General features: G+C 38.1%; 1 protein-coding gene across 1 annotated transcript; it reads right to left on the bottom strand.

The window, feature by feature from the left end:
* Nucleotides 1–8,658: 8,658 nt before the first annotated feature.
* On the bottom strand, nucleotides 8,659–18,409 carry LOC121383319 (failed axon connections homolog). The gene is made up of 6 exons (XM_041513271.1): nucleotides 18,321–18,409; nucleotides 14,447–14,588; nucleotides 13,378–13,574; nucleotides 12,471–12,682; nucleotides 11,658–11,774; nucleotides 8,659–9,980 (listed from the first exon to the last, which is right to left on the bottom strand). Exons 1-6 carry the CDS (start codon nucleotides 18,401–18,403, stop codon nucleotides 9,841–9,843), a joined length of 891 nt encoding a protein of 296 aa, XP_041369205.1. The 5' UTR covers nucleotides 18,404–18,409; the 3' UTR covers nucleotides 8,659–9,840.
* Between the last annotated feature and the right edge of the window lie 253 nt (nucleotides 18,410–18,662).

Raw genomic sequence — 18,662 nt, 5'->3', positions numbered from 1 at the left:
CAGGGAATAAGACATGAACAACCATGAATTTGACGAAAAATTGAGAAACAGTTGTAAATGATTTCATATGACACTAGTCTGCATTCAGCGGTAGTAAGCAATGCTAATGTTCGCAAACGATTGAATCGATTCTTGACGTGGTTATTCGATTTAATGTGAATGAGACGAAAAGAAAGCTAGCGAGCGTCTTTCTGTTGTAGCCATGATCACAGTCTCTCAATTGACTGGTGTTTGCGCCTAGCGTTAGAGAGCACTTTAGTACCAGTCAATACAAATAGTTCGCGAGCGCTCGACCTCTAGAAAAGGCTACTGAATCCAGCTCGGGCTTTGTTCTGAAAGGATTGTCCTGAATTTGCAGCCATTGTAATATTTTCAACTAACAAAGCATTTTTAACAACGAAAATAACCCATTAAATACACTTACTTGTTTAAAACACCAGTGTCTGTATATATACAATGTGTTGCTTGTTATGCTAATGTTTGTAGTAACCTAAACTTTATTTCACCTCCTAATAATTTCATACGTAGGCCTACAAAAACAAAATTTACATTACGAAGTAAAATATAACTCGAGCTACTTCGAACATCAGAAAAACATTCGATATACAAAAACTGACATTTTAAACAATAAACTATATTCAAGAGGTAATAATTGTTGTTAAAAAGGATATTTTATTTGGAAATATGTTTGCAAACTCAAGGTAGTCTCTTGAAGGTAGTATGTATGTCTCGTACGAAAAAAACCCCACCCAAAACAACCACACAACTACTAGTATTTACTGAACCCGTTAAAACATGTCATACATAAAACTGTGATTTGATTTAATATGTCCATGCTTATGTACAGGTATTTGTCTTATTAAGTGTTTGTCTCCAGTTAAGTGTCTATTAATAATGTGTAGAGGAAGAGACTGCGGTGGGCGAAAGGCTGTAAGTATCATCTGAACGCAGAATATCGGATACAATTTTTAATACTACTAAATAGATTATTGTGTATTGTTTTTCGTATATTCTCATTTTTCCTCACGTCAAACGTCATGTCAAATGCTTCTACTAAGTAAAGTGAAATTAGTAATCGTTTTCCAAGTTTCTTGCTTCTCAAATTTCGGCTGTTTTAGCGGAATGTATTTCATTGTCGTTGAAAGCTAATTTGCATATATGACGTACTGGTACCCGAGCTGCATTCAGCCAGACCGAGCAGAAAAACGTCCGCTAGACTGGTTCATGCGCTTCGCGTTAAACCAAATGGCCACGTCGGGAACCAATCAAATAGTTTGCGAACATTAGCGAAACGTTATCTGGCTGAACGTAGACAAGTTGTACAACTGAGGTAAGTTCAGCCAGCCGTTTGTCGCTAACGCATGTTTTGTTGAGGTTTTTTTTTTTTTACGCTATACGTTAAACCGAATGACCACTTAGGAAACCTGTCAAAATAGTTCGCAAACGTTTAATGAAAAATGGCTAGCGAAAAATAGATAGGTATAGTGTACAACAGGTGTAAGTTCAGTCATTCGTTTGTCACTAAAAAAAAAAAACGACTGCCAGAGAGGATTTTATGCTACACAGTAAACCGAATTACCACTTCCGGAACTACAAGTAAAAATAGTTTGCAAAAGTTAGCGTAAAACGGCTGGCTAAACTTGGGGCTTGGCTCACCCATGCTCAGTGACAGAGAACGACACTAACGTTCGCGAACTATTTAATTGGTGTTATATGTGGTTATTTCGTTGAACGGAATTAATCGATCGGACGTTTTTTGTTCTGTTCGGTCTGGCTGAACTCGGCCCAGATTGAATGGTATACTAGTATTCTATGTTAATTAATATTCCCAACTTAACAGCTTTAATTGCATGTTATATATTTGAATGCTTCTAATAGTGTAAAATAAACAATTTGTGTTGTTCGGTATTTGTGTGTGTGTGTGTGTGTGTGTGTGTGTGTGTGTGTGTGTGTGTGTGTGTGTGTGTGTGTGAATATGTTATGTGTGTTTTCTTAGCTACAATTTGCAATGTAAAGAACTCGCAGTTTATTAACTATATATTCAGTCTGTAGCCAAACTGTCAAAATAGACGATGAAGCAAATGTTTCCAAAATATGTTCCGATCCATTATTATGTACTATTTGTTTATTTATGTATTATTTACTAACTTTAAATCTAACATTTCTCCTTCAGTAATCGTTTTATATGATTACATTATACAAGTATATATATGGTGCTCGTTAACATATCTACATCGCAATGTAGATTTTTGTGTAGTATGCTTTTAGCCGTTAAACAAATATCGTTACATTTTCAGTAACAGATACACAAACTAGACTATACTTTTTTGCATTTAAAATATATATTTATCTATCTATCATCTGTCTATCTGTCTATCTATCTATCTATATCTCTATCTATCTATCTGTCTATCTATCTATCTATCTATCTATCTATCTATCTATCTATCTATCTATCTATCTATCTATCTATCTATCTATCTATATATATATATATATATGTTTTCCTTCAGAAAGAAAAACAAAAGAGTCGCACATATTTAATGAAACAACGTCATATTAATGTGATTCAATAGATGTTTGACTCATTTCGTTTTTTAAATCTGGAATTCTCAAACCTTAGTTAGTTTTATACAAATTCGAAAACTTATTTTGTTTCAGTTTATAACAATATAGAAACGTTAACCATCGGTTAACCTGAGGAAAATGGTGTGAAACTTGAGTTTTATTGCAAATATAGATTACCGAACGTGACATAAAACAAGGTGTCATATTTATTATTGTAACTGCTATTTGTATTCTTCTCAGACAATGGCTTTTAGTTACAGGAGCTTGCTACTAGTTTAAACAAAGCTCACTGACGTAGATAGTGTGACGTAGGACTGGGTAGATTCTGAACCTTTACGGGTCGGTGTATATCTTGGGTTTTACTGCCCAAAGGTCGTGGTGGATCTATGACCTCTACACCGAGTTCTCTCTCATTGGCACTGAGCGGACCGGTCTCGGTGGTGCAGTGGTTCAGCCATCGGAAATAAGGCTGGTAGGTACAGGGTTCGCAGCCCTGTACCGGCTCCCACCCATAGCGAGTTTTAACGACTCAGTGGGTAGGTGTAAGACCACTACATCCTCTTCTCTCTCACTAGCCATTAACAACTAACCCACTGAATTGAACAGACAGCCCAGATAGCTGATGTGTGTGCCCATAAGCACGGATATAAGCACGGAAATAAGTTGAAATGAAAATGAGTTAACCATTAAACCCTGTCCTAGACAGACGGACCAAAAAGCTGAAATGTGTGCCATGGACAGTGTGCTTGAACCTTAACTGGCTTTGTCTATGAAAATCAAATTACAGTGTCAGCTATGTTTTTATTACAGCAAAAAGCCACCACAAAAATCCATTATTTGGCGAGTATGGTACATTGTCTTTTTTCTGAATTTTTACCGGCCTCGGTGGCGTCGTGGTTAGGCCATCGGTCTACAGGCTGGTAGGTACTGAGTTCGAATCCAGATACCGACTCCAAACCCTGAGTGAGTACTCCGCAAGGCTCAATGGGTAGGTGTAAACCACTTGCACCGACCAGTGATCCATAACTGGTTCAACAAAGGCCATGGTTTGTGCTATCCTGCCTGTGGGAAGCGCAAATAAAAGATCCCTTGCTGCTAATCGAAAAGAGTAGCCCATGTAGTGGCGACAGCGGGTTTCCTCTCAAAATCTGTGTGGTCCTTAACCATATGTCTGACGCCATATAACCGTAAATAAAATGTGTTGAGTGCGTCGTTAAATAAAACATTTCTTTCTTTTTTCTTTTTTTTCTTAATTAGATCATTCTATCTTTGCTCGACGAAGTGTGTGGCATCACACATCCTGGTGAATCTTCACACATCAATGTATAAATTATAATACCGACTCTTGGTTCAGAATCCCTACCCTAGGTCCTCCCTGTAGACTAACGAGCCTGTGTCTTTAAGATAACGATGTGGAAGAGGTTGTAAATATTTAGATCTGTTTTCTCGTGACTGTTAACTTGTTGGCAATTTGTTTACGACATACACTCAATGCAACAAGTTCACAGAAGGGATGTTACTCTGTGGTTTCATTGTACTGTTTATTTGTTTTAGGTGTACTTCATAAATATACCACAGACTTTACGATATACATAGTCATAATCTAGAACCAGGAACGCATAAAACAACAAACTGTTTTATCAGTAAACTGTTTTGTCGGTAAGATTGTATACAATAATCTGGTCACCATGTCAGTTTCAGTGGCGGATCCAGGGGGAGGGGTGGGGCAAGGGGTTTTACATAGCCATACAGTATTATGAAATACTGGTGTTCAAGATGTCCTCTCACCCCCGCCCTTATACCCCCAATCCGTTCATTGTTTTTCAAACTGTCACTAATAACTCAACTGATTCCTTTAAGATTGATGATTGAGTCTTATGGCATTTCTAATCAAACTTAATGCGAGTATTTTTTTATTTATTTTTGCTCATTGACACTTAAAAATTAATTGAAATGTTTTGATAATTAACTTCTATGTAAACTAAATTAAACGTTCTGCAATCTATAAGTTTTTTCTGCAGGCCAGATTATGAAATTAGAAAACTGTACATCAATGTATGTAGTGTTGAAATGTACCAGTAACTTTAAAAACAAAACAAAAACCGCGCAATTTGTTGTCAACTGCTCCCTGTTTTATACCATGCATTGTTGTTAAATTCCAGTGTTAAAATAAACTTGGTCTCCAATTGTCTTCGTTGGTTATGTTTGTTTTCTTGTATTAAATTCCAGAAATATTATAATAGCTTTCCCAAGAAACGAAAGAAAACGTTTGAAACAACACCGTAGCATATTTTACAGAGCTCTGGAGGCGGTTGTAACTCACACCTACTTTTCTCGCATAGCCATTAAGTCCAGTGGAGTAGGAATGTGCCAAAATGTGTGTGTGTGGTGGGTGGGTGTGGGGGGGGCACACACATACACACAAATATAATATATATATAAACGGTCGCTGCTGCTACTGAATCAAGAAAAGTCCTCCCCCCCCCCCTCTCCTACGCCAGTGTTAACCTCTGTCCTGAACAAGCAACACAAATAACGGATGTGTGTGTACCAAGGATAGTGTGTTTCAACTTTAATAAGACGTAAGCAACACAAATAACTGATGTGTGTGTACCAAGGACAGTGTGTTTCAGCTTTAATAAGACATAAGCAACACAATTAACCGATGTGTGTGTACCAAGGACAGTGTGTTTCAACTTTAATAAGACACAAGCAACACAAATAACCGATGTGTGTGTACCAAGGACAGTGTGTTTCAACTTTAATAAGACATAAGCAACACAAATAACTGATGTGTGTGTACCAAGGACAGTGTGTTTCAACTTTAATAAGACATAAGCAACACAAATAACCGATGTGTGTGTACCAAGGACAGTGTGTTTCAACTTTAATAAGACGTAAGCACACACAAGAAATGGTACAATTGGTCCAGAGGGAGGAGAAACCCGCTGTTGCCATATATTCTACTCTCACTGGAAAGCAACTAGACACCTTTTATACAATATCGACGACTGACAACCATAGTTAGTTATTACATCTATCCTTTGAATAGGATAGCACTATTTCGCTTTTTAAAATAGTTGTGGGGTTTTGTGTGTGTGTGTGTGTGAGAGAGAGAGAGAGAGAGAGAGAGAGAGAGAGAGAGAGAGAGAGAGAGAGAGAGAGAGAGAGAGAGAGAGAGAGAGAGAGAGAGAGAGAAGTTGCCATCCAACTTTCATAAACAATACTAGTAAAGTATTATAAGTTTAGCCTGTCGAATATGACAGATGCTCAGTCTGTTGTGACTTTTCGTAGCCTATTTCACTCCGTGCACACGTGAAACCATAAAAACAAAGACAACTAGAACGTAAATAAAACATCTTTATTCTTCAGAAAAATAGTAAACCTTCCTCTCAGAACCTTCTCAAAATACTAAATAGAAAAATATTCAGGAATAATTATATTAAAAATAAAAAATCCTCAATCTTCACAGATATTATACATAATTATTATACAACTGTTGGAATGCACTTTGGTTTCATAAACGTTGAAAGAAAGAGATAATCACATGTAGTGATTATGCATGTACAGGGCACAATATTTGACGCGAACCGCCGTTCTGTTCGCGTGTCGGTTACGCAAAATTAAAACTGGTTACGTCATGACCTGTAAACGTTCAGAACTTAAAACTTGCAAACTTCACGATTACAGGACGTTTATTCACGCAGACATACTACTAGTATTTCGACAAATGTTTTAGGCTGAATTTTAGATACTTGATGCGCAGCAAATCAGTAAACAACGTTATATAAATTTCAACAGTTGTAATTTACAACCAGTCTAAATTAAATGTTCAGTATAGAGTCGAGACAAAAGTTTTAAAGAAATGTGCTCAGACCGCTGGGGACGGCTAAATTATCTGCTGCTATTTTATCTCTAAGGTAATATAATTATGTAGACATAATATTGGATTGCCTATAATTTTACATATGTTGAAAACAGTTTTAACGTAAACAGGAATCCAAAACTGTCACAAAAATTGAAAAATACTAACATCACATAATGAGCTTTAAAAAACAAACATTTGGAACGTCACTGTAGTATAGAAGTACCATCGATAAAGTGGAAGTAGCGTAACCAGCGCAAAACGAAAAAAGGAATCCCTTCAAATAATTATGTATTTATTTCAAAAGCGTAGCGCCCATTACGCACATTACGAATGTGCGTAATGCAAAAACATAATCCGGGAATAGGTCGAGGCTGTATGTAATTGTTCTATAAAATATCCTCTTAAAATTAACTCGAAAAAAGATAGAAATTTTGAGGTAACCAATCAGGTAACCCACGGGTTACGTAAATATAATTCACGTAACCGAACAATTGGTTACCTAGGTAAAAAAAACACGTGAACCGACTTCCGGTTACCTCAGATTTCGAAATATTGTCCCCTGCATGTATGAACTTTGAACGGATATACATACAGTAAGTATTCTAGAGTACGGTACTGTGTTCTTAAGTATCAACGTTCAATAAAATGACTTTTAGAACTTCGATATAATGCAACATTATATCAGTAAATATTCCTATATGATGCCCTAACAGACTATAAAAGATAATTAAAGGTTAGAATTTGGCACGATTTGGCCAATGGTGTATAAAAAAGACATTTGTTTTGTTTAACGACACTACTAGAGCACATTGATTTATTAATCATCGGCCATTGGATATCAAACATTTGGTAATTTTGACATATAGTCTTAGAGAGGAAACCTGCTACATTTTTCCATTATTAGTAGCAAAGGATCTTTTAAATGCACCATCCCACAGACAGGATAGCACATACCACGGCCTTTGATATACTCATCATGGTGCAATGGATGGAACGAGAAATAGCCAAATTAGCCCCCTGACGGGAATCGATCCTAGACCGACCGCGCATCAAGCGACCGCTTTATGACTGGGCTACGTCCCGCCCCCTTGTAACAGACAATAAAAGATCACAGATGTCTCTTAATTTAACGTGAGACACAATTAGAATTTGGCAAGATTTGGCCAATGGTGTAAGTGCTCAGCATTGATGTTTGAAAATACACCTGCAAATATTGTCTAAACAAAGTCTGCGACATAAGCTAAGGTATAGAAGACACACTGACGTACAACGTTTTGGTTACTGTCCAAATAATTGTAAGTAAAACGAATGGGTGTTAAAACGTTCGCCCATTGGACAGCACATACCACGGCCTTTAATATACCAGTCGTGGTGCACTGGCTGGAACGAGAAATAGTCAAATGAGCCCATTGACGGGGATCGATCCTAGACTGACCGCGCATCAAGCGAGCGTTTTACCACTTAGCTACTTCCCGCCACGCCAATAGTATAGGTGCTCAGCATTGACGTTTGAAAATACATCTGTAAATATTGTCTAAACAAAGTCTGCGACGTACGCTAAAGTATAAAAGACGCAACCACGTACAACGTTTTGGTAACTGAAATCTCGCTTTCGACTGTCCAAATAATTGTATGTGAAAAGGAAAAAAGAAAGAAATGTTTTATTTAACGACGCACTCATCACATTTTATTTACGGTTATATGGCGTCAGACATATGGTTAAGGACCACACAGATATATAGAGAGGAAGCCCGCTATCGCCACTACATGGGCTACTCTTTCCGATTAGCAGCAAGGGATCTTTTATTTGCGCTTCCCACAGACAGGATAGCACAAACCATGGCCTTTGTTGAACCAGTTATGGATCACTGGTCGGTGCAAGTGGTTTACACCTACCCATTGAGCCTTGCGGAGCACTCACTCAGGGTTTGGAGTCGGTATCTGGATTAAAAATCCCATGCCTCGACTGGGATCCGAACCCAGCACCTACCAGCCTGTAGACCGATGGCCTAACCACTACGCCACCGAGGCCGGTTGTAAAAAGGAATGGGCGTGAAAGCATCAGATGTTCAAAATAATAATAGATGAAAATAATGCCACATGAATATTAAGAAACAAATAAATGCCAACAAAAACATATCTAATCTCCATGAACCAAACTAAATCAAATACTAGTGTATGTGTCTCTGTTTAAAATAGTAAAATATTACAAAACAAAGTAATAAGTCATCAAAATACAGTTTTATTAAACGTATCATGTCTACATGTACCAAACTAAGTGTAAAATATGTGTGACTGTTTAAAAAATAGTAAAACACAGAAACAAAGTAGTATTAAAGTAAATAAACGCCCAAATATAATGAACTGACCAATATATATATGACTGAGTGGGTGTGTATGTGGGTAATTTTTGGCATGCTTCTATCAGAGAACTGTTCAAGCACGTCTGTCGTGGACACAACCTCAGACTTCGCCAGAGTTCTGGCCATGACAGGGATATAATATGACTGAAATAATAAGTTGTTTTTATAGTTAGACGGCAACTGAATGTTGTCCACCCATTTCAGCCAATTGTCTGTCTTAATCATGAAGAACGACCGAAAAGCCTTCTTAATTCCTAGTGGTGCATGCTCCGCCCATTGGAGAGAATGAACCAATGAAATGCCGTCTAAATAGGCTATGCTTCGCTCCGCCCATTCTTATTTCTGAAGAAACGTCTTAATGCCATCTAACCTATACAAAGGTTTACAAAATGCAATCATATGAATGAAACTGCGTTAAACTTTGAATTGAAGCCACTATTACAAACGAAATATATCTTCAGATTCAGCAATGTGTCATGTAATCGATGATCGAGTCTATATATAGTCTTCAGGACATGTTTTTAGGGCATTGAAATAGGGCCAATGTATCCTTGTATATTTTGACTTGTGTAATAATACCGTATGCTATAACAATGTATTATATGCAAGGCAGACATGTATTCCGCGGCCCACTTTCCTTTGAAAGACATGTTTGTATCTGCCTTTAGTATAGTCCCGGTGTTTCACAATAACCCAACAAAATACAGGACAAAAAAACATTTGGGTTTCTTTAAAATGAAAAAGGAAACACTACATACAATGCTCGGCCTGTCGGTCGCCACGGTCGCCACAGTCGCCAATTGCGATAAAAATATAAAAGTAGCGACAAAATAATCAGTTAACATATTCATGAATGATATAATACTTGGATTATAATGTCAGTTAAAATACTGACATAACAAAACATATGAACGAAATATTAAGCCATCAAATTACGTGAAATAATAAAACATCAAACAAAATTAATGCCCTGGCAAATACTGTTAACACTTCTGTGAGTGGCTAAAGAAACCGGGAATTCCGGAAATGACAAAACGGCCATTACAGAGTGGCGCCATCTTGGAAGTAAATCTTGCCGCTGTCGTCGTTGAAAAGCTTGCTACTGCGGCAGTGTTGATCCCAGTCTGGCCAGTACCGATCCTTCATTCTGTCGCAGTATGCGACCAGGTTTGTCAGTTCATCTGTACAGAAGGTAACAACATGACAAGAATAAACACCAAATAACAGGAAGAAAGGAAGGAAAAAAATGTTTTATTTAACGAACCCACTCAACACATTTTATTTACGGTTATATGGCGTCGGACATATGGTTAAGGACCACACAGATATTGAGAGGAAACCCGCTGTCGCCACTTCATGAGTTATTCTTTTCGATTAGCAGCAAGGGATCTTTTATATGCGCCATCCCACAGACAGGATAGTACATACCACGGTCTTTATTACACCAGTTGTGGAGCACTGGCTGAAACGAGAAATAGCCGAATGGGTCCACCGACGCGGATCGATCCTAGACCGACCGCGCATCAAGCGAACGCTTTACCACTGGGCGAACGCTTTACCACACGTCCCGCCTCTCCAAATAACAGGAAAAAACATAAACCTTCTTTTTTTTCTTTTTCTTTTTTGACACCTTTTAGGCATCAAGTACCTTCTCCCAACGGTGACTAAAAGAAATATATGAATTTTTCAGTTTTTGACAAATAACAGGCAAAAACATTTTATTTTTAATTTTAAATAGTTGTTTATTTATTTATTTTTTCTCACCTTTTAGGCATCATGTACCTTCTCCCAACGATGACTAAAAAAAATATATGAATTTTTATGTTTTTGCCAAATAACAGGCCAAAAAAAAAAAAAAAACCATTAGTCACCGTTGGCGGGATTTAGCTTAGTTGGCTGAATGCTCGCTCGAGGTGTATGCGTCGCAGGATCGAACCACCTCGGTAGATCCATTCAAGTGATTGGGTTGTTCTCGTTCCAACCAATGCACCACGACTGATCAAAGACCGTGGTATGTGCATTTCTGTCTGTGAGAAAGTTTATCAATAAAAGATCCCTTGCTGCATTAGAGAAAATGTAGCGGGTTTCCTCTGATGACTATGAGTCAGAATTACCAACTGTTTGACATCCAATAGCCGATGATTAATTAATCAATGTGCTCTAGTGGTGTCGTTAAAAAACAAAAACAAACAAACTCATAGCGACCTATGTAATCATATTGTTGTCTTGTCACAACCGGATATTGTAGTGACTATTCTCGTACGAATCACTCGTATCATACCGTAACGTTTTATTGATCAAAAACGTTTGTGTCGAACGTACGTGGTTCAGACCTACTTCTTTAAACCATTTAAATTGCATGCTGTTTGAGTAAACATCACCAATGTTTTGAATACGAAGCCCAAATCAGCCGGGGTCCACTTTCACAAAACATCGTAAGTCTAGTTTTGCACGTAAACGTAACTCTACGACTAAACCACAATTCTTATTACTATTATAGTTCAACAAATATAGTTAGAAGTACACATATTTCATTTTCTTTTGTCTTTAAAAGACTCCAGCTCCCGTAATGATGTCATTTTCTGCGTGAAATTGATGCCAAACACTTGCAAACGCGCGACCGGTATAACTGCTAGTAGCAGACGTAAACTAAGGATAGTTAGTCAAATGGGGCCCAGATGAGCACTAAACACATCTGCATATCGCTAGACCACGTCAACATGCGCAGATACAAGCTATATCATACGACATGTCCTAAGAAAACCCCACAGAAAAAAAAATCGGATATCAAAAAGGTGAATTTGATGTTAACTTACAAATAATACATGACAGATTTCCAACTATAAAGAGAGTCTTACCGTGAAGAAGTTTTTCGTGTCGTGACCCCGGCATGTGCCACCTCACTTGAGCGATCATTCCAAACACAGCACAGTCCACTTCACAGGGTTCGTCGCCCATCATGAACCGATTATTTTCTGTACAACAGAGACAGATAGTATAATTTTCTTTCATTAATGTTATTTAACAGGTATGAAATATCTGATGTTTGTGTGAAAAAAGCAGAAAGACGAAATCTGCTCTATTAGTATTAGTATCGAAAGGCCGTCTTCAGAAGATCATCATTTGCGCCAAGTTATATGCTCTTGGCTGTTCATTTGATTGAAACATAGTTCATTGCTTTTTAAAGAACAAATGGATTAGGCACAAGTTATACAACTGACTAGGCCTTCTCCATAATCATTTATTTTAAGTGTGCATGGGCGTACATAGGGGGGTGGGGTTCGATGGGTTCGAAATCGCTTTTTTATAATTTAATATATCTGACATTGATATCTGACATTATTATATTTACTCAATATAGAAATATATGCCCAATATCTCTGCAATCTATTTTGGAACCCCCCTTTTCAAAATTCTATGTATTGGAACCCCCCTTTTCAAAATCCTATGTACGCCCATGGTGTGAGATGGGGTGGATTCTCGGCATGACATACGTTTGTACTATACGAAAGGAATGAATGAGTGAATGAATGAATGAATGAATGAATGAATGAATGAATGGTTTATCGACACCCCAGCACGCAAAATACACCAACTACTGGATATCAAACAAAAACAAATGTATAAAAAATTTTTATGAATGACAACTACTATAGAATATTGGTATGTACCTAGGAAACTGGCCACCGCCCTCAGATCGTGTTCAGCTATGTACCAGATCTCTTCGTCCGTGTGTCGACCAATCCCGTGACCCCACATCTCCTTCTTGAGGTTGAATGACAGCCAGGTGAGCACGAACCACAGCTTTAGGCCAGTGTACGGCATCACGCTGGCTATGTGCTCTTTGTTTTCCTTCTTCATAAACATCTCGTGACACATCGTCCTGTCGGGTGTAACACAGAAAGCCAGTTATTTCCAATACATCACCGTGTACGGTTTTTTTGTTTTAATATATGTTAATCCCATGGAATGCAACGAGGTACTTAAAAGAATTGCGCGGCATAAATTATATGTAAATTGTTAAAGTCGTTGAAAATAATTGGCATAAATTGTATGTGAATCATGAAAGGCTTTCGGTAATGACATCAAACTTGTTAAACAGGGCTGCATGAGCTACAATGCACCGAGAAGGTAACAAGCTATTGTCAAATAGTTCGACAATAACATAAAACGACGTATATAAGAGTTCTGTGATGATTTGGTTTTACCTGGAATAATCCTAAAACAAAATCAAAATATTGAATTGAAAAACTGCGTGTGGTAATGACTATGAAAAAAGAAACAAACTCTTAATTTATCATTCTGATGCATATTTGCTTAGCGATTGCTGGATTAATGATTAATATTGGCAACGGAGCGCAACGTTACGAGGTACCTAATGGGACTGTATGGCTGTATGAAGGTCTTACGAACTTTTAAATATTTTATATTCTAGGGTACATTCTCTGATAAATTAATAATATAATAATGAGCGTTTCTATCATTTTAAAAGCGAATTGTAACAATAATGTACAGAACATGCCCTAAATCAATTCTTAAAAAAAGAGTTCAATAAAAACATTTTAAAACATAACCAACCAATAGAAGTTTTCCTCAAGAAGTTTCTGAAATGCTCTGGCGGTCGCCTTCTCCTTGTCGGAGAGGTGGGCACTGGGGTTGAGGTGGAGGGTGTCGGCAAGGAAGTCGATGCAGAACTGGGAATCGGCGATCGCCTCGCCGTTATACGTCATCCACGGTGTCTTACTCTTCTTGGAGAACGTGGCAGAGTGGTCATTCTGGTGAGAGGAATACGAGAAATATGGGCAAGTAAACTAGTGGCATAGGACGTCTTGAGAAGATTCATTTCGCTGATCATAACACATTACATTCAATTTGTATTACTCAACAGGACGTAGGCTGTTTTATATTATATGCGAAGGTCGTGTATAATCTGCAGAAGATGGATTTATCCAGATTTCTCGTCTGCTGTCATTCAAAATTCAGCTAAAGAGTCATTAGGTGATAAGTTTTGCTTGCAACGAATTTGTTAAAATAAACGAATGAATGAATGAATGTTTGTTTAACGACACCCCAGCACAAAAATACATATCGGCTATTGGGTGTCACAAATGGTAAGCATATGGAAATATCATTTATATCTATTCATGTAAAACCACAGTGTAAGTAGCTGTTGGGAAAAAGTATAATATAACACATAAAATCAAGGTAAGTTTATTTTAAAACTTTGTATAGAAGTCAAAGTGTTTTTAAAACTTTACAGTTAGTTAAAATAAACAGACACAGTTAGATGTACAATAGGACCACATCTGACGATTATTGGCAATTCGGTTAAGCAGCTCTTTTTTTTACCAATTCAGATGATATATAATTGTATATCTCAAACAGATATGTTAGTATGATGTCAGTCGAAATGCGCATATTATTGGAGTAGGCCTATTAGAGTGGATTGTCAAAATTGTGGACTAAATAAAGAGCACACAGATGAACATTCTAAACTATTCTAAACGTTGGGTTTTGTTGGAGGGATTTTTGTTGTTATATATGGATATATATATATATATTATATACACACTTCTACATTTACACGTAAGGTTGTTTTTTTAAAAGCACTGCTCAGTTTAAATACGAACAGGTTTAATGGTTATACCATATAAGGGATTTTATTCATGCGCAGATATGTCTCCAGCTTGAGTGGAAAGGGGGAGGAACTTGGTGCTTCCGGACCCCTTCCAATCTGATATAGGACGACTGTTCCCGGCGCAACTTCCAAACGCTTCACATTCTTCTTTCTACAGAAAAAACAAGGATAGAACATTAACTGATTGACATTTGATATCGAAAGGATGCCAATCAAAAAAGAGGAAGTGTCACCACCATGGAAACATTACGAAAAGAAAAGACTCAGTTGACAGTTGAGTCGACTCTTATCAACACTTGGAAGCTCTTTAATACCCTGGACCTGCGCAAGACTTCAATCATCAGCAAGAGAATGCCATTAAGCTGCAGTGAAGGCTTCTGCGATTGTAATACTACGACACATATAGAGTATCTGGGTGCAGCATATCAGAAGACACCACTGGAGCACACTGATTTATTAATCAATGGCAATTGGATGTCAAACATTTGGATATTTTGACGTTTAGTCTTAGACAGGAGACCCGCTACATTTTTTTCATTAGCAGCAAAGGATCTTTTATATGCACCATGCCACAAACAGGATAGCACAAGTGTATAGCACGGCTGCCGTTAACATGAAATAAGGACAACTACGGCATCCATCAAATTTAGAAGACCATACTAATATACGATAGACTACAATGGATCATTCCCCAGTTGGACATTCTGAAGAAAAGTCATAAGTGTACGAGACAAGGGGGGCAAGGGGGACAACTGCCCCCCCCCCCCCCCCCACCATGTACTGGAGCAAAGACTCAAATTCGGGGGGGGAATTATAGAGATATTCGAGAAAAATATGCAAACCTGAGACCTTTTCACCATGTATTTTTATCATTTTATCCTTAAAATTAGTTGTAGTCCAAGTAAACATACGTAGTGATTCGTTTATGAATACAATTAATGTTGTTATCCAGTCCTTGGTTTTTGAAAATTGTAGGCGAGTGGAAAATCGCACACCTCAATATGCTAAGGCGAGTGAAAAAAGACTCTTCAAAATAAATAAAATAGGCAGCGTAGCTCCGATTGGATTTTGACTGGTACGTCTACAAAATTGTCTATTAAACCAGTATTTCCCGATTTGTTCAACAAAGATAAATACCAGTTTAACGACTGTATGGAGGCCACTGTCGTATTTTAAATGTTTATTGTTTTAATAAAAGGACCTTCCTATCAGCTAAATGAGCTATGAACACTGTTGATTTTTGTAAACAGTGGAAATAAATATGCCCGTCTATTTTACGTGCGCCGTTTGTTGAGTGTAACGTGCGCTGTTTTTCACACTCGTCAGATTGAAATTACGTGCGCTGTACGAGCACCTTAAAAAGCATGGTCTGGTTATCCATATTCGGGTATTTTCGTTTAATTTGGGCAAAGACCAGCCAACCCCTCCCCACCCACTACACGAATGGGAGGCCTATGAGAGTAGTAGAACCACATTCACCGTAAAACTGTCCAAGTACCTCCTTTCCGTAAGCATTTCGGGATTACCATCAGATATTAAACTTTTTACAGTGATGTGACATCCATTTTATTAAAAAATAGGTAAAATGATCTTTAAAATAAAGCATTTCAACATTTCAGATCAAATCATTTTACACAACAAAGGGGCGGGAAATAGCCCAGTGGTAAAACGCACGCCTGATGCGCGGTCGGTCTAGGATCGATCCCCGTCGTTGGGCCCATTTGGGATAATTCTTATTTCAGGCAGTGCACCACGACTGGTATATCAAAGACTGTGGTATGTGCTATCCTGTCTGTGGAATGGTGTATATAAAATATATCTTGCTACTAATGGCATCCAATAGCCGATGATTAACAAATCAATGTGCTCTAGTGATGCCGTTAAACAAAACAAACTTTAACAACCCCAAAAAACCTCATAAATTACATCCCTGTTTTAGCCACCTTTCAAAAACTTGTTTCTTTATAATTATTTATCTGTTTAATTACGTTTTGTATAAATAGTCTAATAGGCCATGTTTTGGCAATCCGTCTTTGTTGACCTAATTTACCAGCCTCGGTGGCGTCGTGGTAGGCCATCAGTCTACAGGCTGGTAGGTACTGGGTTCGGATCCCAGTCGAGGCATGGGATTTTTAATCCAGATACTGACTCCAAACCCTGAGTGAGTGCTCCGCACGTCTCAATGGGTAGGTGGAAACCACTTGCACCGACCAGTGATCCATAAATGGTTCAACAAAGGCCATGGTTTGTGCTATCCTGTTTGTGGGAAGCGCAAATAAAAGATCCCTTGCTGCTAATCGGAAGAGTAGCCCATGTGTTGGCGACAGCGGGTTTCCTCTCAAATATCTGTGTGGTCCTTAACTATATGTCTGACGCCATATAACCGTAAATAAAATGTGTTGAGTGCATCGTTAAATAAAACATTTCTTTCTTTTATTGACCTAATCACTTACAAACGTTTACACTGACCAATATATATATATATTTTTATGTGGACTTACTTTTTTCCACAGAATATCTTTTGATTTGTACAATAAAAAATGATTCCATATTTTTATACTTTAAAATTACATACATGTATTTATGGCCATGCCAAGTGCACCAACTTCAAACGTATCCATGTCTTCTTCTGTCCCAGGCTTAGTTATGTAGGCTTTTCAGACCAGTAAATCAATGATTGTAACACAATTTATAATGTAACTCCTACCCCAACAGCCACTCAAAAGCTTATAAGACGATGGGTCGGGGGGAACCCACAATCTGGGGGGCGGCGGCGACACTGTGTATGTATGTATGTATGTGTGTGTGTGTGTGTATGTATGTATGTATGTATGGATGGATGGATGTACGTATGATTTTATAAAACAGTAAAAATCTAAATTATTGCCCCGTGCCCCAACCCCCACCCTCTCGTTACACCACTGGGTGAACTGCAGTGCAAAAATGAGAGCCCATGCGGCTATTTCTACATCCTAACGTTAGATCTACCCCTACTAGGTCTTAGCGTATATGTATATATAAATATATGCAATCAACTTGAATATTCCATAATGTCACCATGACCCTGGAATCGACAATAATAGCCAATTGTCTGCGGTTTCATTCAGCCATCACCAAGTATTCAGTCATGAACATGTCAACACCAGGCGGCGCGGCCATTTGCGACCACCCTGTGACCGTGTATACATAATATTACGTGACATTTAAATCAACAGATAAAAAAAAAGAGTTGATGGCAACGCCCCTTGTTAGTCTCAAATATAATAAGACCGGAGATGGGTAATCTTATTAAGTTTAGGAAACTTAAGCCTAAAGTAGGGTCCACCAAACTGAAATGCACTTATTTTACAGGAACGGATTCTGAGTAGTAAATTTCAAAATCGTGTTTAAAAACCCTGGATCATATGATTCAGGCTAGTCCGAACGGACATAGAAAGTGTGGTTCTTTCTGTTGAGAAAAGTATTGATTTAATATGCGCCCTGCACTTAGCTAGATACAGGCCTGCTACCCCCAACACCCTTCGAGATCGCCAGGCTCCTTCATGATCATGCTGTAGAATACTAGTAGGCATAGCTCTTAATAGGGTCACACCGGGGGTGGGGATGCTGGGCAATGCATATAAAAATACTAGTATCACCTTTTTTGGTTTAATTTGTCATGTTCTATCTAGCTGGAGAACGGCCTGTATCACTCTTTCCTGATTCAGTTTTATGCACAGACACCCTCCCCTGTTATTTAAACTAGGTACGGCCCTGCTTAATTGTAGTAGCTTCCACAAAGGAAGAAATCAAGTTGCCACGCACGTGGGTATAATACACTTTAGTGTGTATATACATTGTGCACGCGGTGATTTGCACAGTTAATATTAGTAGGCGGACTTACCTTTTGCTATAAATAATGTAGATAGCAAACTGAATTAATCCTAGCAGAACGCAAATCACAACACCGTACCCCCCAAAATCCATTTTACATATGGCTTATAGTCAGGTGGTGGGAGGTGCATGTCATTGATTGACATTCCAACATGGGACGTGCTCATATTGTTATCGATTAGGGGAGTTTTACATTTCGCATGGCTGGTGGTGTTAACGTGTTATCCAAACAGTGGGATCAGCTTCGGTTCAGCCAAATCTGTTTTACAATAACACGTTCCGTTATTTTCTGCTTTCACACGTGTTATCCGGCTTAGCACAAGTACTGCGATTGTATATGCTGTCACCCCTA

This window comes from Gigantopelta aegis, chromosome 10, assembly GCF_016097555.1.
Source record: "Gigantopelta aegis isolate Gae_Host chromosome 10, Gae_host_genome, whole genome shotgun sequence".
Lineage (NCBI taxonomy): Eukaryota > Metazoa > Mollusca > Gastropoda > Neomphalida > Peltospiridae > Gigantopelta > Gigantopelta aegis.
This window is presented reverse-complemented; position numbering and strand designations above follow the sequence as displayed.